This window comes from Salvelinus namaycush, chromosome 27, assembly GCF_016432855.1.
Source record: "Salvelinus namaycush isolate Seneca chromosome 27, SaNama_1.0, whole genome shotgun sequence".
Classification (NCBI taxonomy): Eukaryota; Metazoa; Chordata; class Actinopteri; order Salmoniformes; family Salmonidae; genus Salvelinus; species Salvelinus namaycush.
In genome coordinates, this window is record NC_052333.1 from 36,817,412 (window position 1) to 36,835,066 (window position 17,655).

The 17,655-nt window shown below is 43.6% G+C and overlaps 1 protein-coding gene across 3 annotated transcripts in view; it reads left to right on the plus strand.

Moving 5' to 3' along the window:
- The window catches only part of LOC120022696 (protein PRRC2A-like), a 41,207-nt gene that overhangs the window by 17,838 nt on the left and 5,714 nt on the right, over positions 1-17,655 (plus strand). For 2 of the 3 annotated variants that reach the window (XM_038966679.1, XM_038966680.1), the window contains exons 9-15: positions 4,033-4,156; positions 4,406-4,607; positions 4,758-4,856; positions 5,555-6,158; positions 12,848-13,107; positions 16,439-16,760; positions 17,023-17,245. In XM_038966679.1, coding sequence (XP_038822607.1) covers positions 4,033-4,156; positions 4,406-4,607; positions 4,758-4,856; positions 5,555-6,158; positions 12,848-13,107; positions 16,439-16,760; positions 17,023-17,245 — 1,834 coding nt within the window. The remainder of the gene's footprint in view (positions 1-4,032; positions 4,157-4,405; positions 4,608-4,757; positions 4,857-5,554; positions 6,159-12,847; positions 13,108-16,438; positions 16,761-17,022; positions 17,246-17,655) is intronic. The other variant, XM_038966681.1, reaches the window with a different exon arrangement.

Consider the following 17,655-nt stretch of genomic DNA (forward strand, 5'->3'; position numbering starts at 1 on the left):
GTGAGAGAGAGGGGGGAGATGTCAGGACTCATGAACACTTATATTTATTGATTATACTGCTCAGGGAGCAGTGGCAAGTTTAAAGATCATCACATGAAGAATGCGGGTACACTGTTCAATTGATATGAGAACATTCCTTAAACAAGATAGGAAAATTATGACTGGATAGCACTTTATGAAAGCATTATGTTTGAAAATTACACGTTGTGACACAGCTTTTTATTTCTCCACCGTAATCGCAAAGAATATTATTTTTTTCTGTTTGGCAAAAGCAGCCAATTGAGCATGACCCCCACCCACCCACCACAAGGAAGCCAGCCCCAAGGGTTGCTATTCCGCTTTTCATTATTTTTCAACCCGAATTTATGCTAATATAGCGGGAGTTTGCTAATACATGGGGAAACAAAGTGGGCATCACATTTGACTGCATCTCATGGATCCAGTAGTGCTGTGAGTAGGGGAGGGGAGACATATCAGGTTTATCCAAGTGGGAATACATCTGATACCCACTGTGGGTGTCATTGTACGCTGATGATTCATGTTTTGTTTTAAATCCGCAATCTGGATCCCTGCTCAGCCTCTTAGAGAATCTAGATAATTCTTCTATCCTGTCTGGATTACAACAGAACTATGATAAGTACCATATTACGTATTGGATCGCAAAAAAAATACAACTTTTACATTACTGTGTAGTTTACCAATAAAATGATCAGACGGTGAGGTTGACATACTCGGTATTCATATCCCGAAAGCAAGTAATGATCTCACTACAATACTTTTTTATAGAAAGTTGGCAAGATGGGAAGGACAATACCTGTCTATTTGTGAAAAAAATCACCCTGATCAACTCGTAACTGGTCATGTCCCAGTTTAAATATAAACGCAACATGCAACTATTTCAAAGTTCATATAAGAAAATCAGTCAATTGAAATAAATGTATTAGGCCCTAATCTATGGATTCAACATGACTGGGAATACAGATATGCATCTGTTGCTTACAGATGCCTTAAAAAAAGGTAGGGGTATGGATCAGAAAACCAGTCAGTATCTGGAGTGACCACCATGTACCTCATGCAGCGAGACACATCTCCTTCACATAGAGTTGATCAGGCTGTTGATTGTGTTCTGTGGAATGTTGTCCCACTCCTCTTCATTGGCTGTGCGAAGTTGCTGGATATTGGCACGAACTGGAACACACTGTCATGCATGTCGATTAAGAGCATCCCAAACATGCTCAATGGGTGACATGTCTGGTGAGTATGCAGGCCATGGAAGAACTGGGACATTTTCAGCTTCCAGGAATTGTGTACAGATCCTTGTGACATGGGGCCATGCATTATCTTGCTGAAACATGAGGTGATGGTGGCGGATTATTGTTACGACAATAGGCCTCCATGATCTTGTCACGGTATCTCTGTACATTCAAATTGCCATCGATAAATTGAATTCGTGTTCGTTGTCTGTAACTTATGCCTGCCCATACCACAAGGTGCACCTGATTTAGTGATCATGCTGTTTAATCAGCTTTTTGATATGCCATCTTGGCAAGGAGTAATTATCAATAACAGGGATTTTTTTTAAATTGGGCACAACATTGAGAGAAGCTTTTTGTGTGTGTGGAAAATTTCTATCATTTTATTTCAGTAAATGAAACATGGGACCAACAATTTACATGTTGCGTTTATATTTTTGTTCAGTGTACCTATGGCCCTGCCCACACATGGGCCTGTTTTTAAAATTATATGAGCAAAAAATATTCCACTTTATTTGGAACGGCAAGCCAGATAAAATGTTCCTATTTATATAATGAATAAGAATTTGGATGGCAAAAATGATTAAATATTAAAGCATTGGTGGACCTCACTAAAGCAGGGCTCATCAACTAGTTATAGCCACGGGACTATTTTTTTCTTGAGCGGATGGTTGGAGGGGCCGGAACCTAATTACAAATCATTTGTAGACTGCAAGTTGACCTCAAGAAGCCCAAACGGATATGTTTGACTAAAAATAGAAATATGGTTGCTATTTCACTTTAATCCCCCAGAAAAGACAGAACAAATGTTACGGTTAAACTCAAATACACGAATTGATTTAAAAAAACATATCTTTAAAAACGGTATCTTTGTAAATTGTATAACTCCACCAGTCCTATGTCACACATGCAGTTAACAAAACATATATGGACATGTCTGCTCTATCCAAAATTACAACCAACTGATTGCAGTATTACCACAAAAATGGAGGCAAGGAACTTTTCTGTCAGCCCTGCATTAATAAAAAAAAATTGTGATAAAGAATACCATTTTAATTAAAGGACTAAAATTTTTACAGCTGTGCCATACAGGTTGCAAAGTGATTTAAGATGTACCGATTCCATGGTTTATGAAGTGATACATGATTAAATTTAAATTAGACAACATTCTATTGGTAGAATTGAATCTATATGTGGGACAAAACCATCCCTGCTCTGCAGATTTTCCTGCAAAGAGATGGAATCATTAGATCACTTGTTTTGGTACTGCCTTTATGTAGCTTGTTTTTGGTCACAGGTTCAGCAATTGCTGAAGAATTGCAACATTTACCTGGATTTAACTTTGCAAATTGCACTGCTGGGGATTTGAAAAGTAATAGTCAATCGATCAGTAATATAATTATTCTGTAGAAGCTATGAGAATAAAGGTTTAGATCTTTTGTGAAACAGCCGTTTAAAATGATCTGGCAATTAGAAATCAAAACTAAATGGTTTTCAGAGATAGATGGGAGGGGTTGAGGGTAGGGCTGGGCGATATGACAAATCTCATATCCCGATACATCACTATATATCACCTTTTCAATTAATAGTTTATATAAAATGACCACATGTAAAGGCCTATTTCTTATTGTATTTTGAATTATACTCAACAAATAAAGGTACTTACTCATATTTGATTTCTCCTTTAATTGAGAACTTTTGTGCACATGTTCAATGTATAAAATCTACAAAGGTAAATAGAAAACACTTCAACTATAGTTGCAATCAAAATAATATGGTCTAAAATATCCAAACCAAACATATAATACTATTTAATAGTAGAACTGTTCGAATTGTAGCAGCAAACCAATTAATACAGCTTTAAAAAAAATATTGGTTTATAAAATACCAAATGTAAACATGGTACAATTAAGTTTAAACTATAGCAGCAAAATAAGGCTCACAAATAAATATAACGAGTAAACAAAACACTCCTTCAAGCTTGAATTAACGTTACAGCATTATATGAAAACAACCAAAGTGCTGCAAACAAATTTTTGGTGTCTCATCCGTAGACTCTACGTACTATTTCACGTGATTCTTGCGTAGTTGGTAAGAGGTTAGTGGTGTTTGAACCTGTTATCGCGACCGGCCTGCGGCATATTTTGTAGAGGGTGGTTTTCTGGTCCGTGCCAGACTTCATACCCAAACTATGTCCATGCGACCGAAGTAGCCCCTGCATTAGGTACGAGCTCCGTGTCTCCGTGCTCTGTGTCACGTTCACTCTCTTCCATGTTTGTTTGTGTTGCAAATTTCATTCCACACTGCACGTGTGGAAGACCGCAAAGTGTTCAATTGACGAAAAAATATTGCCGTAAAGAGTGTGATTTGCGACAACGAAATAAACGTTAGAAGAACGTCTATCGTTTCATATTATGCTCTATCGTCACGTCACGATATATATCGCCCAGCCCTACTTAAGGGTAGCTGAAGGGTGGGGAAAAAAACAAAATAATAAAATAACTAATGTAAAATATACTGTGTACAGTAAAATGTATATAGTATGCATAAGCCTAAGTATTGTCCGTTAGTTTACTCCAATTAGGGGAGGGGTGGTCGTATTAGGGGAAATTAATAAATATGTGGGGGATTGGAAATTATGCAGAAAATTACATTGATAGAAGCCACAATTTATCTGCAATATTAAAGCTGATCTACCCCCTAAAAATAGTTGAGGATGTCAGCGGTACAAATGCGTTCCATTGTGCTTCTACTCTGAACCGTTTGGTCTGTCAAACAGGGGCACATGAGGAAATCGACTACTCAGCCAAGTTAAAGTTCAGCGACGATGAAGGAGAAGAAGATGAGGAGAGGAACGAGAGACCCGAGAGGAGGGAAAGAAGCGAGAGCAAGAACGGCCCACGGTATGTCCCACAGTAGCTGCCCAACATAACAGAACGACATGGTGTGGGAAATACAGTTTGACCGTTTCAAACTTTTTGTACTGTTCTCTGCTCGCAATCCTCCTTTGTGCCATCTAGACCGAGACACCCACATAAATGGTTCCTGAATTAATAAATGACGGAGACAGAAAATAACGAATTCGTGAAATTAGTTGTTGCATGTGGGATTGCTTTTGACGTGACACACGTGTCTCTCATTTCCTTCCCCAGGGAGAAACAGAGGTCTCAAGAAGGTCCCCTTCAGGTGGTCCAGCGCTCCCGAGCCTCTGACAGCGGAGGGGACAGGGACACCAGCTGCACCCCTCCCTCCAATGCCGACCACGACTGCTCCCCACCCCCCTCAAGCAAGCCAGGATGGGCTGAGGGGTGCAACAGCGGCTGGGGGGGCCAAATTGCCCCCGCCACCTACCAGGTACGGCTAGTCTAGTAGACGTTCAGAGGCAGCTCAGGGATAATATGCAAGTGAACAATGACCATTTTATAGTAAAAAGCAGGATTGCTTTGAGAACGTGGATATTAGCGTAATGGCTAACTGTAACCTGTGACTGCCTGTACACTACAGGGGCGTAGGCCTGGACTGGGTGGCCCCCGGGAGCAGCCCTCCCCCCCACCTGGGCCTCTCCTCCACCAGGGACAGGGGCCTTACTCCTACTACCGACAGGTATCTGCCTACCTGGGGAGAGAGAGGGCCTCGTATATACACTGAGTATACAAAACATTAAGAACACCTGCTCTTTCCATGAGACCGACAGGTGAATCCAGGTGAAAGCTATGATCGTTTATTGATGTCTCTTGTTAAATCCACTTCAGTCTGTGTAGATGAAAGGGAGGCGACGAGTTAAACAATGATTTTTAAGCCTTGAGACATGGATTGTGTATGTGTGTGCCATTCTGTGTGAATGGGAAAAACATATTTAAGTGCCTTTGAGCGGGGTATGGTAGTAGTTGCCAGGCACACCGGTTTGTGTCAAGAACTGCAACGCTGCTGGGTTTTTCACGCTCAACAGTTTCCCATGTTTATCAAGAATGGTCCACCTCCGAAAGGACATCTGGCCAACTTGACACAAGCATCGGCGTCAACATGGGCCAGCATCCCTGTGGAAGGCTTTCAATACCTTATAGAGTCCATGCACCAACGAATTGAGTGTTCTGAGGGCCAAGGGGGGCAACTCAATATTAGGAAGGTGTTCCTAATGTTTTGTATACTCAGTATATATCCGCACAGCATTTTCACACACTTTTTTTGCGGATCAGTTATTAATTTGAGTTATTCATACCATCTTAGGGAAGTTTTATTTTCATAATGCAGCCAAGATTGTGGTCGTGTGTGTGTCCTCATTCCATTTTCTCCTCTCCCAGGGCCGCAACTCTCCTAATCAGTCCGGCCTGGTGGTAGCCCCCGGAACTGTCTCTGCCTCCCTGGCCCCCGGGAAGCCCGCCCCCTCCCCGCAGCTCCAACAGCAGCAGGCTACTTCCCCCGTCCCCGGAGGACCCACACCTCCGCCTCAGACAGCTAGTCTGCTAGCCCCGCCCCCTGGCGAAGACGAGGACGAGACGTGGCGCCAGCGCAGGAAACAGTCCTCCTCAGAGATCTCAGCCGCCGTTGAACGTGCCCGCCGGCGCCGCGAGGAGGAGGAGCGAAGGATGGAGGAAGAGCGGCGCGCGGCTTGTGCTGAGAAGCTGAAGAGGCTGGATGAGAAGGCCCAGCAGCAGGGTGGTGGTGGGAGCAGCGGAGGCTCCAAGCCCCCCAGTCTGGACGGCAACTCCGCCACGGCCGGAAGCCCCAGCCCTTCCCTATCGGCCTCGGCCTCCTCCCCTAACATCAGCCAGCCCCCTTCCCCCTGCGTGGACCATGACGAGCCCCCCCTGGCTGCCCAGGCTTTGACCAGGGACCTAGTGCCAGGGCCCAGTCCCACCGACAGACAGAGGGCCAATAGCAACAGCAGCTATGACTCCATTACTGGTGAGTTTTGACTAGGGCTGTGGCGGTCATTAAATTTTGTCAGCCTGTGATTGCCATGCAAATAACCGCGGTAATTGACCCTTGATTAACTTAAACATGTTTAGCATCTCCTGGCTTCCATCATAGCCTACAAGCCAATGATACGGAGCTTTTGGAACATCTACATTTTAAAGTCTAATAAATTCATTTAATATAGCCTACACCATCACAATAAATCCATTATTTATTTTAGGCAGGTCTAAAGAAACATGATAAGAAAAAAAATCTAGCCTATTTCAGAAGAACATAATAGCATATTCTGAGTTGTTCTTATGTTAGGCCCTGATCTACACTAGTTCATTTATTAGACAAGATTTGCTTATAATTCCTGTGGCATTATTTTATAGTAAGAAAAGTACAATTGAACAATGCTGAATAAAATAGAACGGATATTTTTACCAAATGATTTCCGAAGAAGTGCGCACATGCGGGTATTCTGTGTTGAGCGGTTAACAAAGAAACAGGACCTCCTATATGCTTAATTTAGAGTTATTTATGCAACTTCAATTGTGATTCAAACTTTACACTACATTTTTATTTTTTATATTTTTTATATATACATACGTACTAAGGCTACATGATGCGACTAATGATGATTTGAAAAAAGTCTCATGAAATACATGAGCTGTGCTCGGTTTCTTGCATAGGCTGCATACACTTCATCAGTCTCTCATTCACAATCTGGTCTTCACGTAGATATCTTAATCGAAAATGACTCAGGTAAAAGTGAGTCGCATAGTAAAATAACACTTGAGTAAAAGTCAAAGTATTTGGTTTTAAATATTTAAATATCAAAGTAAATGTAATTACAAAAATCTACTTAAGTATCAAAAGGAAAAGTATGAATAATTTATAATTCCTGATATTAAGCAAACCAGACAACATTATTTTCTTGTTTGATTTATTTACCGATAGCCAGGAGCACACTCCAGCACTCAGACATCATTACAAATTAAGCATGTGTGTTTAGTGAGTCTGCCAGATCAGAGGCAGTAGGGATGACCAGGGATGTTCTCTTGATAAGTGCGTGAATGGACCATTTTCTTGTCCTGCTAAGCATTCAAAATGTAATGAGTACTTTTGGGTGTAAGGGAACATGTATGGAATAAAGTACATTTTCTTTAGGACCGTAGTGAAGTTAAAGTTAAATAAATAGTAAAGCACAGATACCCCCAAAAAACGACTTAAGTAGTACTTCAAGGTAATTTTACTTGAGCACTTTACACCACTGACAGAAATAAATAAAATCATTCAAAATCGGCTACTAATGATTTGGCCACAGAGGATCATTAGCTTCTTCTTCAAAAATCATTTGTGGATTGTTTTAAATCTCATTGCCTACAGTCAGAAGGAAAGGCAGCGCGGCAAATGCCAAGTACATGATTGTTGAGTTGCGACTGCCTTCGAAAAGTAGAGGCCCAGCCAGGCATGTCGCAATGTTTCAAAGTACAATGGCGGAAATCATAGGTTGGAAAGCAAATGGTTATTGATGTAATCTGTCTTTTTAGTTATCAAAATGATCAACTTAATTGAGAGAACAATAGTATTGCCTGTCTTATTGGCACCAGCCTATGGACAACGTCATTTTTATTGATCTGTTTGTAAGTGTAAGCAGAGTAGGCTACCCTGTAATTTGTCATGTAAAAAAATATTATGCTAATGTATCCATTCATATAAAGTGTAGTAGAATAGCATTACATGTGTTTATAAAAGGCCCAAAAAATTTAGTGCAAAGAGAGAAGAAATCTGATATAGCCTATTAGCCTAGGCCTACTCTACGCTACACGCGCTCAGCCATGCATTTAAACGTCTTTTTTTGCGAACAGTGATCAAATTTTTTGTTTTGTTTTGTTGCCTAAATTGTGACTGTCCAATCTACTCATCACATTCCGAATAGTAGGCTGTCTTCAAAAAATCTACAGTTTCATGGAATGCTTTATTATAAAGGCACATTTTTATGGTGGAAATTTGCTTCCCCTTGAATCTCACGCTGCCGGCTTCACCGGTTGTAAAGCAGATTAATGTGCTTAATTTTAAGAGTTGAGCAATAAATATAGCAGCACCAGAAAGCTGGGATCTTCTTTTAAATAGTGGCCAGCCAGAAATGTTTTTTTCCCCATACACGATTGCACAATGACTGGGCCTATAAGAACACGTGTCACTAGGCTATGTGCTCTCCAACTGTGTTTCAGGGGGCCTAGGCCTATAGGCTATGTTTAGCGTTATTTGGGCATTTATAGTCGTGATACGAACCTTATCAAAACATATAGGCCTACGGTCTAGGCTACCTGATGCATGTGACTATGATATGAACAAGTCATGCTCTGTTTCTTGTCTTAGACTGCACATGGTTGGCATCATTCACAAGTCACCCATCGGACTATTCTAAATGTAATCTTGTCTTTACATATACTAAATAATATACATGTAGTAGGCCTAGCCTATAGAAAGCTGATGGTATCCTCTTTTAAATAGATGTCATCAAGACTGTTTTCTCATGCAATTGCCATAGAAATGTTGCGCAACATGGGCTTATGGGCTCAAGTTTATTTTTCACATGCACCGAATACAACAGTGAAATGCTTACTTCTAGGCCCTAACCAACAGTGCAATTTTTAAGTAAAAAAATAGGTATTAGGTGAGCAATAAGTAAAGAAATAAAAACAACAGTGAAAAATAACAGTAGCGAGGCTATATACAGTAGCGAGGCTATATACAGGCACCGGTTAGTCGGGCTAATTGAGGTAGTATGTACATGTAGGTATGGTTAAAGTGATTATGCATATATGATAAACAGAGAGTAGCAGTAGTGTAAAAGAGGGGGTGGTGGGTGGCGGGACAGAATGTAGATAGCCCGGTTAGCCAATGTGCGGGAGCACTGGTTGGTCGGCTCAATTGAGGTAGTATGTACATGTAGATATGGTTAAAGTGATTATGCATATATGATAAACAGAGAGTAGCAGTAGCGTAAAAGAGGGGGTGGTGGGTGGCGGGACAGAATGCAGATAGTCCGGGTAGCCAATGTGCGGGGGCACCGGTTAGTCGGGCTAATTGAGGTAATATGTGCATGAATGTATAGTTAGTGACTATGCATATATGATAAACAGAGAGTATCGTCAGCGTAAAAGAGGGGGGCGGGACACAATACAAATAGTCCGGGTAGCCATTTGATTACATGTTCAGGAGTCTTATGGCTTGGGGGTTAAAACTGCTGGTCCTGGACTTGGCGCTCCGGTACAGTTTGCCATGCGGTAGTAGAGAGAACAGTCTGTGGCTGGGGTCTTAGACAATTATTAGGTCCTTCCTCTGACACCTCCTGGTATAGAGGTCCTGAATGGCAGGCAGCTTAGCCCCAGTGATGTGCTGGGCCGTACGCACTACCCTTTGTCATGCCTTGCTGTCGGAGGCCGAGCAGTTGCCGTACCAGGCAGTGATGCAACCAGTCCAGATGCTCTCGATGTTGCAGCTGTAGAACCTTTTGAGGATCTGGGGACCCATGCCAAATCTTTTTAGTTTCCTGAGGGGGGAATAGGCTTTGTCGTGCCATCTTCAATGCTGTCTTGGTGTTTGTTGGTGATGTGGGGACACCAAGGAACTTGAAGGTCTCAACCTGCTCCACTACAGCCCCGTCGATGAGAATCAAATCAAATTTTATTTGTCACATGCAGATGTTAATGCGAGTGTAGCGAAATGCTTGTGGGGGCGTGCTCGGTCCTCCTTTTCCTGTAGTCCACAATCATCTCCTTTGTCTTGATTATGTTGAGGGATAGGTTGTTATTCTGGCACCACCCGGCCAGGTCTCTGACCTCCCTACAGGCTGTCTCGTCGTTGTCGGTGATCAGGCCTACCACTGTTGTGTCGTCTGCAAACTTAATGATGGTGTTTGAGTCGTGCCTGGCCACGCAGTCGTGGGTGAACAGAGAGTACAGGAAGGGACTGAGCACGCAGCCATGAGGGGCTCCAGTGTTGAGGATCAGTGTGGCGTATGTATTGCTACCTACCCTCACCACCTGGGGGCGGCCCGTCAGGAAGTCCAGGATCCAGTTGAAGAGGGAGGTGTTTAGTCCCAGGATCCTTACCTTAGTGATGAGCTTTGAGGGTACTATGGTGTTGAACACTGAGCTGTAGTCAATGAATAGCATTCTCACGTAAGTGTTCCTTTTTTCCAGGTGGGAAAGGGAAGTGTGGAGTGCAATAGAGATCGCATCATCTGTGGATCTGTTTGGGCGGTATGCAAATTGGAGTGGGTCTAGGGTTTCTGGGATAATGGTGTCAATGTGAGCCATTACCAGCCTTTCAAAGCACTTCATGGCTATGGATGTGAGTGCTACGGGTCTGTAGTCATTTAGGCAGGTTACCTTAGTGTTCTAGGGCACAGGGACTATGGTGGTCTGCTTGAAACATATTGGTATTACAGACTCAATCATGGACATGTTGAAAACGTCAGTGAAGACACCTGCCAGTTGGTCAGCACATGCCCGGAGCACATGTTCTGGTAATCCGTCTGGCCCCGCGGCCTTGTGAATGTTGACCTGTTTAAAGGTCTTACTCACATTGGCTACGGAGAGCGTGATCACACAGTCGTCCGGAACAGCTGATGCACTCATGCACGCCTCAGTGTTGCTTGCCTCGAAGCGAGCATAGAAGTGATTTAGCTTGTCTGGTAGGCTCGTTTCAATAGGAAGCCACGAGGCTGTTCTTCCCTTTGTAGTCTGTAATAGTTTGCAAGCCCTGCCACATAAGACGAGCGTCATAGCCGGTGTAGTACAATTCAATCTTAGTCCTGTATTGACGCTTTGCCTGTTTGATGGTTCGTCGGAGGGCATAGCAGGATTTCTTATAATCTTCCGGGTTAGAGTCCCGAACGTTGAAAGCGGCGCCTCTAACTTTTAGTTCAGTGCGGATGTTGCCTGTAATCTATGGCTTCTGTTTAGAGTATGTACGTACGGTCACTGTGGAACACTTACTGATAAAGCCAGTGATTGATGTGGTGTACTCCTCAATGCCTTCGGAAGAATCCCGGAACATGTTCCAGTCTGTGATAGCAAAACAGTCCTGTAGTTTAGCATCTGCTTCATCTGACCACTTTTTTTATAGACCGAGTCACTGGTGCTTCCTGGTTTAATATTTGCTTGTACGCAGGAATCAGGAGGATAGGATTGTGGTCAGATTTACCAAATGGAGGGCGAGGGAGAGCTTTGTATGCGTCTCTGTGTGTGGAGTACAGGTGATCTAGAATTTGTTTTCCCTCTGGTTGAGCATTTAGCATGTTGATAGAAATAAGGTAAAACTGATTTAAGTTTCCCTGCATTAAAGTCCCTTGCCACTAGGAGCGCCGCCTCTGGGTGAGCGGTTTCCTGTTTGCTTATTTCCTTATATAGCTGACTGAATGCCAGCATCTGTCTGTGGTGGTAAATAAACAGCCACGAAAAGCATAGCATAGCTGAAAACTCTCTAGGCAAGTAGTGTGGCCTGCAATTTATCACAATATACTCTACTTCAGGCAAGCAAAATCTAGAGACTTCCTTCGATTTCTTTTACCAGATGTTATTTACAAATATGCACAGACCGCCCCCCCTCGTCTTACTGGAGTGTGCTGTTCTATCTAGCTGGTGCAGCATATCCATGTCATCATTCAGACACGATTCCGTGAAACATAAGATGTTACATTTTTTGATGTCCCGTTGGTAGGATATTCGTGATCGTACCTCGTCTAATTTATTGTCCAATGATTGTACGTTGGCAAGTAATACTGACAGTAAAGGCAGCTTTCCCACTCGCCTTCTCCGGATCCTTACGAGGCACCCTGCTCTGTGTCCTCTGTACCTGCGTCTCTTTCTCTTGCCAATAACGGGGATGTTGGCCTTGTCGGGTGTCTGAAGTACATCCTGTGCGTCCTGCTTGCTGAAGAAGAAATCTTTGTCTAATCCGAGGTGGGTGATCGCTGTCCTGATATCCAGAAGCTCTTTTTTGCCGTAAGATACGGTGGCAGAAACATTATGTACAAATTAAGTTACAAATAACGCAAAGGGAACAAAGCATAATAGCACAATTGGTTATACGCCCGTAAAACTGCTGCCATTTCTTCCGGCGCCATCATGAAGTGTTTGATTTTATTTTCAAATGCATTTGCATTGATGTCAGTGTGACTAGAGGGACAATAGAGCGCTGAGTACCAGGCCATTAGCGACTGGTGGTTTGCAAATTTGGTAGGCTACTAATGACTATCAGCGACATCAGAGGGCAGTTTTGGAGAAGCCTATTTACTGTGACTAAATGGTCACGTGGAATATGACTGTGGTCATGACTCGTGACTGCCGGTGTGGTTGTGATACGGTCACCGTAACAGCCGTAGTTTTGACTCGGCAATCTGGTGTTGTCTACATAGTTCAACTTGCTTAGCCATTTGATGTGGATATCTCTAAAGAAAAGTCTGTTTGGGGCATAGACAAAAGGCTAATATGGATTTCGCCAAACAGTTGTGTATCTTTGAAGTTGTTGATTTATCAACATCTTAAATTCATAATAGTACCTCTGTTGACCTTCCTTCAAATTTGATAGCATGTTACTTGTGCTCGTTCACATCTGCTTACCTCTTCCAACAACCAGTGGTATATCATTGCTGTATTCTCTCCCCTTCCTCCATCCAGATGCCCAGGTGTATCCCCAGCCCCCCACTCCCCAGCTGCAGCAGCCCCCTCTGGAGGTCCTGGTGCCTGGGGAAGGGAAGGAGGAGATCCTAGGTAGTGCTCACGTCCGCAGCGGAGGAGGTGGTGGTGGAGGAGTGGTAGACCCAATGAAGGTAGAGGGCATGGGAGGAGGAGCAGGTCGCCAAGCCAATGCCCTCCCCGGACAGGGCTTTTCCAAGTACCAGAAGTCCCTGCCTCCCCGCTTTCAGAGGCAGCAACAGGTCAGTCTAATAACCTATTGAAGTCATTACCAAATGTACATTTATGGGTAATGATCTTAAGGACTACATTTGGTTCGCTATGCTGCTCCACAGATTGCAGCTCGACTGAAATACATATTTAATTGGTCACTGGAAAAGGGTCAATTTCCAAATGTATGGAAGCATGCTAAGATGTGTCCAATCCCGAAAGACAACGAACCCTTTACGCCTGCCAATAGTCGACCAATCAGTCTACTTACTCCCTTCACTCAGTAAGATATTAGAGGGTATTGTGAGTAAACATATATGGGAGTACATGGGAAATTATTTCTAGATTTCAGTGCAGCAAAATTACTAAATGTTTTATTTACTTTTGTAAATATGCTTTTTCTTTACATGTCAATATGTCAGTGTATTATGTCTGTTTTGTAAATTGTATTTTAAAGTTTAAGGACTCATCGAAGATGAGGACTTATTTGGACTAAGAAATCCTAATAAAATCAAATCTGTTAAATCTGATGTGACGTAGACAAGAGCCGAGACATACACGTGGGGGATGAAGCCCAGTCAAATCGACGTATTTGGGGTATATATTGTCCCTTTCACATCCCAAATTGAAGTTCCATTCTACAAAGCAAGCAAACCGTTTCATTCACTGTCCCAGAAAAGAACCCCCGATCAATACAAACCAAATCAATGTGGGACCAGAGTAGTTCTTCTGTCCTTGACGCTGCATTTCAGATTGGCTTAACATTCCCAACGTGCCAATTTGAGGAATTTACCACTACCTTTTTGTGGCTCCATTTTATGACTGCAGTCCCAATACAACAAACGCTATAAATAATCTGTGTTCGAATTCAGTCTGAGTAGGAGTGCTGATATAACACCTTTGTTTGTTTGTTTTTTCCTTTATAATTATAATGAATAGCAATATACAGTGCATTCGGAAAGTATTCAGACCCCTTGACTTTTTCCACGTTTTGTTACGTTGAATCCATTTTAGAATAAGGCTGTAATAGTTTTTCCCCCCCATCATCAATCTACACACACTACCTCATAATGACAAACCAAAACATTATTTTTGTGTGATTTTATAAAAAATATATAAAACATGACATTTACATAAGTATTCAGACTCAGTACTTTGAGGTACCTTTGGCAGCGATTACAGCCTCGAGTCTTTTTGGGTATGACGCTACAAGCTTGGCACACCTGCATTTGGGGAGTTTCTCCCATTCTCTGGAGATCCTCTCAAGCTCTGTCAGATTGGATGTGGAGCGTCGCTGCACAGCTATTTTCACGTCTCTCCAGAGATGTTCGATTGGGTTCAATTCTGTGCTCTGGCTGGGCCACTCAAGGACATTGAGACTTTTCCTGAAGCCTCTCCTGCTTTCTCTTGGCTGTGTACTCAGGGTCGTTGTCCTGTTGGAAGGTGAACCTTCACTCCATTCTGAGGTCCTTAGTTTTCATCAAGGATCTCTCTGTACTTTGCTCCGTTCATCTTTGCCTCGATCCTGACTGGTCTCCCAGTCCCAGCCGCAGAAAAACATGATGCTGCCACCACCATGCTTCACCGTATGGATGGTATTGGCCAGGTGATGAGCGGTGCCTCGTTTCCTCCAGACATGACAATTGGCATTCAGGCCAAAGAGTTAAATCTTGGTTTCATCCGACCAGAGAAATATTGTTTTTCATGGTCAGAGTCCTTTAGGTGCCTTTTGGCAAACTCTAAGCGGGCTGTCATGTTCTTCTTACTGAGGAGTGGCTTCTGTCTGGCATCTCTACTGTGAAGACCTGATTGGTGGAGTGCTGCAGAGATGGTTGTTCTTCTGGAAGGTTCTCTAGTCTCCACAGAGAAACTCAAGACCTCTGTCAGAGTGACCATCGAGTTCTTGGTCTCCTCCCTGACCAAGGCCCTTCTCCCCCGATTGCTCAGTTTGGCCAGGTGGCCAAATCTAGTTAGTCTTGGTGGTTCCAAACTTCTTCCATTTAAGAATGATGGAGTTCACTGTGTTCTTGGGGACCTTCAATGCTGCAGACATTGTTTTGTTCCCTTCCCCAGATCTGTGCCTCGACACAATCCTGTCTCGGAGCTCTACGGACAATTCCTTCGACCTCATGGCTTGGTTTTTGCTCTGACTTGCACTGCCAACTGTGGGACTTTATATAGACAGGTGTGTGCCTTTCCAAATCATGTCCAATCAATTGAATTTACCACAGGTGGACTCTAATCAAGTTGTAGAAACATCTCAAGGATGATCAATGGAAACAGGGTGCACCTGAGCTCAATTTCGAGTCTCATAGCAAAGGGTCTGAATACTTATGTATATGTGATATTTCAGTTATTTTTTGTAATTTTATTAATATTTGTATTTAAAAAAATGTTTTGCCGTTTTTTTCTCCCCAATTTCATGATATCCAATTGGTAGTTAGTCTTGTCCCATCGCTGCAACTCCCGTACGGACTCGAAGCTTGAGAGCCATGCGTCCTCCTAAACACAACCCCGCCAAGCCGCACTGCTTCTTGACACAATGCTCGCTTAACCCGGAAGCCAGCCGCACCAGTTTGTCAGAGGAAACATTGTACACTTGGCTACAGTGTCAATGTGCATGCGCTCGGCCCGCCACAGGTGTCGCTAGAGCGCGATGGGACAAGGACATCCCGGCCAGCCAAACGCTCCCCTAATCCGGACGACGCTGGGCCAATTGTGTGCCGCTTCATGGGTCTCCTGGTCGCGGCTGGCTGCGACACAGCCCGTTATCGAACCAAGATCTGTAGTGACGCCGCTAGCACTGTGATGCAGTGCCTTAGACCGCTGCGCCACTCGGGAGGCCCTGCTCTTTGTAGGGTCTGCTCTTTGTCATTTATTGGAGTTGAGACATAAGATTACGTTTTCCTCTATTACAGTAACATTTCTCCATGTGTTTCAGTGTACATAGAGTATGACCGATTATGTTGGACCAAACCGCACATGCAAAATAGTGAGTTGAAACTGCTTGTTAGAGAGGAAGAAGTGATCTTTCATCTTTATTGTTGCGAGTGGCAGGGGCTTGGTGTATGTGTTTGAGTGGGAAGGTGCACTCAGCACAAAAGAAGCGAAGGAGACCAGACCAAAAAGATAAGATAAGAACAAGCGGACATAAACGCTCATAAAATCGGAAAAACTAAATAATTTGATTCTCCCGATGCATGCATTTGGAATTTTTTGCGCAAAAAAATACATTCTAATTAATCGAATTAACTTGATATATCTCCCAGCCCTACCCGCGTGACTAAGCCGCTTTGGATAAAGGGTCTCCTAAATGGCTTATTTATTTATTATTATAATATCTCGCCCACTTGGTGTCTTCAGGAGCAGCTGATGAAGCAGCAGCAGCAGTGGCAGCAGCAGCACAGCCAAGCAGCCCAACAGAGTCAGCAGCAGCTCCCGCCTCAGCAGTCACCTCAGCAGCAGGGCCCAGGTGCCACCCCTCAGACCCAGGGTCCCAAGCAGCAGCAGTCTGGGCCCCTGCAGTACCCTCCGCAGGGCTCCATGGGCCGCGGCCCCCTGCCCATGAACTTTGACCCCCGCTGGATGATGATGCCCTACATGGACCCCCGGATGATGCAGGGGGGCATGCAGGGTCGCCCTCCAGGGCCCATGGACTACTATCCGCCCAACATGCAACACGCAGGTAGTGTGGTTAAGGAGTAGGCATATTGTCATAGAGCTGAATCTGAATTTGCATGGAACTTAGTTTTGTGAAGAAACAAAACATTGTAAATCCTCTTGAGGTCAATGGCAGATTTGTGCAAACCAGAATTAAATGTAGGATTTAGCCCGTAGAGATTATGGTAATGCAATAAAGTTAAAATGCTATAAGAAATAGCACCAGGTTGTCAGCCAAAATTTGAATAATTGTGTGACTTTTCTAACGTGACACATCTCTGTTGCAGGGATGATGGGACGAGAGCGCTCCGATTCGGGGGGCTCTGGTTCGGAGAACTTCGACAGGCAGCAGCACCCGGGACACCCCCACCGGGGGACGCCCCCTATGGACCCCAAACTGGCCTGGGGGCCGGAGGTGTTCCCTGCGGTCAGCGAAGGCAGGGGACTGAGTTCCCCTCTGAGACAGAAGCAGGCTCTGGAAGAGGACAATGTCAGTGGCAATGGGACTAGGTAAGACGGGGGGGGTCAAATGTCAATCATTTAAAGGGATACTACTAATCTACTTCCCCAAAGTCAGATTTACGTGTGGAAACCATTTCTTTGCCTACTTATTATAGGAAGTTGCTAGCTAGCTCTAGCGCAATTGTGAACTAGCGTTAGACTTCCAGTCATTGTGCTAACGCTTGTTAGCATTGGCTTGCGAAACTACCTCTAAATTAATACTGGACAGAGAAATAAAAAATGTATCCACGAGTTCATCTGACTCTAGGGAAGTAGATAAAGATAAAGTTGCCCAAATCCTGAAGTATCCCTTTAATTGTCAGATCATACAATACTGATTGAATAGGAAAATATGTATTAGTTGAAATCACATTAGATTATAAATATTTGAATTGAGTCAGTGTTGTAAGTACAGGATG